This window comes from Electrona antarctica (genome assembly GCF_951216825.1).
Source record: "Electrona antarctica genome assembly, chromosome: 22".
In the NCBI taxonomy this organism is placed as follows: domain Eukaryota; kingdom Metazoa; phylum Chordata; class Actinopteri; order Myctophiformes; family Myctophidae; genus Electrona; species Electrona antarctica.
Window position 1 is genome coordinate 39446274 of NC_136805.1, and position 8123 is coordinate 39454396.

The window sequence follows — 8123 nt, forward strand, 5'->3', positions numbered from 1 at the left end:
AATTGAAATTTGCACCCTATGGCCAGAAAAATAATGAAGTCTGTGTGTTTGACTGAATTGCTGAATTCCTACAATGCCCATAATGCTTCAGTGCACTTCCCCTCCTTGTGGAGAGCTGCATGGAGGTGTGACTTTGTAGTCCAGGAAGGAAGTGAGACCATGTTCATGATAGGTTTTTGGTCATGAACATGGCTTCATAACTAAAATATATTTTAAAAAAAACATATTACACACCCCAAGAAAGTGTTTATTGTGTCCTAAACATCATTAAAATAAGCTCTGGTTGCAAAAGGGGTGAAGTGGCCCTTTAAGAGAGAACAGATTATAGGCAATCGTTGTCATTGTTCTTATTAGGTAGAAACCTTTTATTAGGTAGAAAATGGTTTCTATTCTGGAAATGGGAAAAATAACCTGTGTTCAAATTGATACAATGTAGACATTAGTCACAAGCTTATGTTAATACTTTTCATTGGTTAAATATTTATAAAATCTACAAGCAGACTTAACCATTATCAGTTTCAAAATGATTCAAAAATAGCACATCTAAAAGCTCACGACACAATTGTACAACAAAATAGAACATTGATTAATTTACATTACAACAAAAAACACACATTTGAAACATGGAGATACAAGGATTCTGCCCGACAACAGCAACGCAGTGACCAGTGGCTGATCCTGACGTTCATGGCTGGACGAGCGACTACCCATGGGTACTGCCTGCCAGGCAGATGCTGACATGTGTGTGTGTGTGTGTTCGTGCACGTGTCTACCTGATGTGTGTGGCGGGTAGACTCTCGTACTGCCGAGAGAGGAACAGCTCTCTGTGGCGAAGCTGGTGCTTCTGTTTGTCCGTTAGGTCCGTATCTGGCGGAGTCTCCTTCTCCTCTTCCAGGTCCTCTGCAACGGCAAAAACACAGAGCCCAAATTGAGGCGGCAGTGGCGTGCACAGATAGACACTAGGGGTGCTAGAGCACCCCCTGCCCTTTTGGCAATGTGCCCTTTTGAAAAACAATATATATAATTATGAATTATTATTATTTTTATTTTTTTGTACAGTATGTGGACCATGGTGACATTGATCAATTCTTGATAAAAAGCTTCTAATATATTATTTAGGCCCCAAAAACTATAAATATCACACTATTAAGACAACCGTCCGGTTTCACACGCTGCACAGGTGCCCTTTTTTTCACTTGAGCACCTGCCCCTCTAAATGTCTGTGCGTAAACCGTAAACCCAACTCGGCCTCCTGTCCCGGTCAGAAAGCGCGGTCTCGCAGCAGCGGAGTTGAACATGCGGGACAGTTTGGGGGTTTTGGAACAACACAATTTTAAGGCCTGTCCACGCCAATGCAACTCCTTGAAATTGCCATTGGGGATAAATGTTGCAAGGAGTTGCATTGGCGTGGACTGGCCTTTAGGGACTACACGTTTCAGCACAAGCAGCCACCGAGCGGTCGGCTAATATCTGGACCGACTAAGGGCCGATTCATACTCCTATTTTACCGCTGTAGTGCCGAAATGATTTCGGCTCGTCAGACATTTTCAGTAGCACCGAAGAGCCGACTTTAGGACGGTACCCGCCCCCCCGAACCTCAAATGACGTCACATTGTAGGCTCTACAGAGCCGAACCGACTTTTATTCGGCTCTAAAATAGGAGTATGAATCGCGCCTAAACAGTCTACAGTGCACAGTTGCACACAAAGGAATCATAATCTGTAGGCAAAGAAAACAGTCGGCAATAGCAAAAACAAATCGCTGGCAGTTAATTACAGCAATAATTTTGCAGCTTATTCTATTATTTTATGATGGTGGTCATTTCATTTAGGTAACAGATGTCAGTCTACTGTTCATCTGCTGAAAAGAAAGCCATCTCGTGGGCAGTTAAATTACTCAGCTGGCACATATTTATAACGGCATAATTTAATCGTCCAAATTCCATCTTACTTCCACCGCCAGTACAATTTCACAACAACAACAGCATGTAAAATTCCCAAATTGAAGCCTTGATGTTAACAAAAAATACAGTGGCCAAGGTTTATGGAAATAAATATTACAATGTCTAAGCCTGGCACGGGAAAGGAAAAGCTCCTGGATATTTACAGCATAAGCACAAGATTGTGTGTGCACGTACGTGCGTGTGTGCTAGGGCTGGACAATATATCGGTTTTATATAAATATTGTGATATGAGACTAGATTATGGTCAGTCTGAGATTTTGCCATAAATGTTGTCTTTTCCTAGTTTTAATCGCTTAAGACTTACTTTATACTTACATAAGGATAATTTATATAAATATTTTCAAAAATACCCTACAGGCTCACAACATGGACATCGATATTGAGGAATTTGGTCAAAATATTAGAGTTGTTCCGATACCGATACTGGAATCGGTTACTCGGGCCGATACCACCCTCAAGTACTCGTACTCAGTACTTTGACCCGAGTACCAAAACATCCAATTGACACTAGGCTGAATGAATGCAACAGGAGCAAGTCTGAGCTAACCTGACTCCGCCAGATGGGGCAACAAAACAGCCTGGCCAATCAGCAGCAGCTATCCCGCCTCTAGCTGCTGCTGATTGGCCAGGCCGTTTTGTGGCCGGGCATCAAGTCTGCCTGAGAGTTCCCAGATGGGAGCAGGAGGGGGGAACCCAGTGTACTCTCTGCTGCCCCATCTGGCGGAGTCAGGTTAAGTCTGAGCAGCAAATCGCCAAAAACAGCAACATCTACAAGCATAAATGACAACTGACAAGTGTAGATCGGATCATCGGAGATCCATCTGCATCTATGGTACTCTGTATCGGCGAGTACTAAAAAATTAAGTACTTGGACTCGTACTCTAAAAAAAAATGGTATCGGGACAACTCTACAAAATATTGTGATATTAGAAATTTTAACCATAGTGTGTGTGTGTACTGACTTGCATGTTTGTCTGCGAGCTGGATGAGGCTGTGTGAGATGTCTCTTCTCCTGTAGAAGCACACCACCTTGGCCTCCACGTTCCCACTGGCCGTCTAAAAACAAAACATACAAGCAGAGTCACGCTGGTATACCGAGACCGGCATGGCGAGGCAACACCTCGCTGCACGGCGCTCGCTGCTGATTTCCCCGGGGACCCCGGGCGCTGCTTTCCTTTGAGTGTTGCTCGCGATATGTTCACTATAATGGGAGCACGGGACCAGCGGGACAGCCTGTCAGTCTAGGATGATTGATGGATTGACTGTACAATTAGGCAGACAGGCTTATCGACTAGTCTTGAGATTAGAAGAATGCTGTGAGGGGGGAGGAGAGTGTGTGGATACGGCGACAAACGTCTTGACATTGCATCATCTATTCTATGCAATACAACTTCTTCTTTTTTCAGAACTGAGCCATTCCAATTCTCATCATTCAGTTGTTGTTTTTTTAAATGGCCGTGGAAAGGCCTATACCCGGATCTTGAAACAAGATCCCTTGACTGGAATTCCATGTAGGCCTTTGCACGTGTTCATCCTATATACAGTATTACAGAGCCAAGCGTATAATTACTCATGTCTATGATTAGATATATCCACCTGTATGGTAATTATAAGAGTTTGTGTATATATACAGTCTAAATGTGCGCATAATAAAGCTGGCAGCTTGTGTGTGGGAACTGTGTGTGTGTGCAGAGAAGCCACAAGAGACCACCCGCCCCCCCCCCGGCCCCCAACACATACACCGACCCACCCACAGGTGTGTCCCCGATCACGGACAGGTTGCCATATCAACGTAACGACAGTTCAAGCTCAGTAACATCTGCCTCATATTACACTTTCTCACACACACACACACACACACACACACACACACACACACACACACACACACACACACACACACACACACACACACACACACACACACACACACACACACACACACACACACACACACACACACACACACACACACACACACACACACACACACACACACACACACACACACACACACACACACTAGGAAAGGGGCTCAGAAGCACCCAACAGAGAAGCATCCAAGCTATTCCCCCCAGGCACAAAAGCCACACATTGAAATGCAAACACCACACGCACGCAACAAACAGACATACAAGATACCTCAGTCAGTACCTTGTTCAATTCTTCTATCCGGCGGATCAGGTAAGGGTTACTGGACGAGTTCTCAAAGAACACATAATCTGCAATGAAAAGACACACACACACACACATACATACTGGTCACAACACCGTACCGTACCATTACTGGGGTTAGTGCAAGAGGAGAAAACAATTATTACTGATTTTTACTGAATTAATTTCAATAAAAGGTCGCATCTCCGTTTTATCCAGACAGTGGCGTGGAAGCTGGAGAAAGAGGAGAGACAACGTAGAGTGATGCCCAAATGTATGCTCCCTTGTATGACGGTGTCAAAAAAAAAATAGCAGACCTACAAGCTCGTAGCGCGCCACTCGGTGGCGCGCTATGAGCTTGTAGATCTGCTATTTTTCAATAGCTAAAGCATAACATAATGCTAACACCAAAAGGGGTTCCCGCCCAGAATGGGTTAACCATAGTGTGTGTGTGTAAACCATAGTGTGTGATGCCCAAATGTATGCTCCCTTGTATGACGGTGTCATGCAAAAGTAGCAGCTCCATAAGCTCACAGTAACAGCATGTTGTGAGCTTATACAGTAGATCTTTGGTCTGCGATGCCATTGACTAATAAATGTGGTTAAGGCGACGCCTGCAACGCAAAAGTCATGAGCTGGACTTGAAACCAGGAAGGCACAATTATGCGGATTAATTAACTCTCACTCTTAATTAACCACCCACCCCACCCCCCAAGTGTGCACGCACGCACGCACACACACGCTCGCAGTCGCACACACACACACTGTCAGATCACCGCCATGCTCCCTTCACTAATTCCGTTCAGGTCCGCTAATCCTTTCAATTCAATCCACTTGCCCCTCAACAATTACTTCTGCGCCGTTGGGCAAGGCACTTCGTAGTTCGTACCCAACTGGAGATGCTCAGAGGGGTAACAGTAGTAGTAACGGATGCCCTTAAAGACAATAACCTGAAGGCTTTAAATAGGGACGCACACACGGATTAATCGGTCATCATATCAATATCAGCAATATTGGCCTTAAAATAAAGATCAACATCATCAATATTGAACCGATGTCAAAATAACAGATTGGTTACGTTAGCGTTAGGTTAACTTTTTTATATAACATTTATGTTTGAAAGTGAACCTACAAAAATCCTTTTGTGATGCTGTGTGAAGTTGGCAAAAAACATTCAGTAAAAATATTACATTTAAGTGTCTGACTGTAGCCTACACCTAACGCAGCATGCGTTTACATTTCTGACTAATAAACGTAATCAATCAATCAATGTTTGCATTGCCAGTAGGCTTAATCAATCAGGTAGCCTAATATTAGAATTAGAATACACCGTTTCCATACAAGTCTGCATCTGCACCCAGAATCACAGAACTGTGTAACAGCTGTGTAAAGCTAAACCTTTATACTTGGAAACTTGTATAGCAATAAGCTATTGTATCCATTGTTTTGACCATGCAATTACGGTAATGGGGTATTGGCCAAAATGTCAAAACCATGCATCCCTAGCTTAAGTAGCTTTCCTTTACTCTGTACCTGTAACTCTATAAATCTTAACTGCTGTGCTGCCTGTGGGGAAATCCCCCACCACAGGATCAATTTAAAAAAAGGTATTTATCCATCTATCAATCTATCTAACCAAACTGTGACACACACATTGGTCAGGCCATGAAGGAGCACCCACTAGGCGACAGTCACCCACACAGTCCTGCCTAGTAGTCCTCCCACTGTCAAGAGTCACGGAAACGTGGCCTCAACCAAACCCCATCCAACCTCATTCAACCCCGGCCAAGGCCACTATACGGTGTCACTGACTCAACGTAGTAGTAGTAGTAAGGTGACGTGCGACTAATTGTTAGCAGTTATTTATTTTCGGCAAGCGACACACTTGGACCCAAGTCCAACTACGCGCAGACAGACAAGTGTACTACTGTCTGTTTTGGACTCATGAGTCATGGAGTTTCCGTTTTTTTTCTCTTTGCCCTGAACTCGCGGGCCAAAGCAAGCACACCAACGTAGCCATGACAAGTGTGTGTGACTGTAGTGACATGGCACCACGTGACCCGCATTCCAATACATTGTATCGAATTTAGAATTAAACAAAAACAAAAAAAAAGATACACTGTTACCCCCATATGTTGTTGTTTTTTTGGGGGGGGTGGGGGGGGGTGCTGCTACTGTGCCTGATGGGTTGGCTGCTCGTTGTTTGGGCTACAAACAGCTGCACATAGATACATTGTATCGACTGTAATTGTTGTTGCGAGGGAGTGAATTAATTCACCCAGCCGACGCCATGAAAATGAGACACAATAATGTGATGTCGGATTCCTCCGGAGGAGTCGTGCTAAAAAAAAAGAAAAGAGCTGCTAACAAACTGACTGCGTTTGTGTGCGATAAAGAAAAAGGGATGCGCCAACGTTGGTTGGTTGGTGATCACATTGTTTCGATCAATGCAAACAAAGGCGATGCAATAATAAAAGATCAATTTTTCTGTAAATCGTAGAAGCTTTGCTGCTAACGTTTGCTAAAATAAGCAAGCAGGGGGACTGGCTGTGTAATAATGGATGCATGCCAGTAGAGGAGACATTGAATACAAAGGCAATTTCACTGTCCCCCCCCCCCCCCCCCCCTAGTATCCATGACTATTAATAAACATATCGATCACTGATTAATACACACATCCCAGTAAAAATAAATAAAAAAGACATGTGCTATTATTGCACAGCCGTCCGTTTTGTACACACGATTACACCGCTCAGATCGAACGGGCGATTGTATTGATCAACAATAGAGTGGAGAGAAAAAAAATGTTTACAATGTGGGCTAGCCGTGTAGCAAGCAGCAGGCTGGCGGCTAGCTGGCTGCTGCTGGCGAGGCCCTGACCCATTTTCAATCCCAAATATCTCAAAAATAGCTACTATTCCGTCCGGATCGATTGGCCCGGACCGGTGCCGACGCAGGGCACGGTCCCGCCGCTGTGCGTTCCGCGGGACATCGGTGCACGTTGAGCCGCGCAAAAAGCAAAAGCACCCCCCCAAAAGAGAAAAACTCGTGTTTGGTTAAGAAATAGGAATCCACACTGACATACCTCCGACCCGGTACATGTTGGCCGCCATTTCTGCCCTCCCGGAGTGTTAAAAACGCGAACCATAAACTAAAGAAAAATAGAATAAATAAATGAGACCCATAAAAAAGCTTTAGTAAATACAAAAACAAGGATAAAAACTAAAAAAAAATAAAAACGGTGTGGTCGCGAGGAGCCTCGAATCTGTGGATCGATCGAGTTATTTTGGGGGTTAAAAAAGGACCCCCCCCCTCCTCCTCCTCGTTCCGGTAGCCTGATACAATACAGTGAACTCACACTCACACATACACACACACACACGCCAAAGAAGTCGGATCAATCCGAAAACCATAGACTGCTGTGGGAGGGAGGGGAGGGGGGGGCGTGGGTTAGTGGCTGCTGCTGCTGCTGCTGTGCAGCGCGCACGCGCGAACACGCATATGCACGCACGCTACGTACCCCGCACACACACACACACACACACACACACACACACACAGCTACGTGTATACACTACAGTACGGAGACATAACATTATGTGTACCGGTATGCCCCCCGCCATCCACATCCGAATACATACTTTTACTTTTCTTTTTATGTATTTGGTGTTAAGTGCAGAGTACAGACACATGCATGCACTTAGGCATACGTGCAATATATTGCATATTATGGCTAGATCATGCTCACAGTCGCACATTAGTTTCTTCTTTAAAGTGTCGGTTTCAAGTCTGCAGGGTTACTCTTTGGAATTAACTGCTGAAGAGATAAGCAATTATAGTATAGGCCTATGCCACAGTTTAAATATCAATAAAGAGAAAAGCATTTTCAGTAGTATAGCCTATTAAAATGGGATAAGTGGGAGGCACACACTGGAGGTGCTGTCTAATTGTAAACTGTCTAATTATGAACTCCACCGGCTTTATTATTTTCATATTTTTTGTTTTA

General features: G+C 44.2%; 1 protein-coding gene across 1 annotated transcript in view; it reads right to left on the reverse strand.

Annotated features, from left to right (window-relative positions):
- mta3 (metastasis associated 1 family, member 3) overlaps nt 1-7543 on the reverse strand; it is a gene marked incomplete at its 3' end in the record, with an annotated part of 50637 nt that extends 43094 nt beyond the window's left edge. Inside the window, 4 exon segments of the mRNA XM_079493186.1 lie at nt 774-900; nt 2926-3019; nt 4118-4185; nt 7203-7543. Coding sequence (XP_079349312.1) covers nt 774-900; nt 2926-3019; nt 4118-4185; nt 7203-7230 — 317 coding nt within the window. The 5' untranslated portion in view covers nt 7231-7543.
- Nucleotides 7544-8123: the final 580 nt, after the last annotated feature.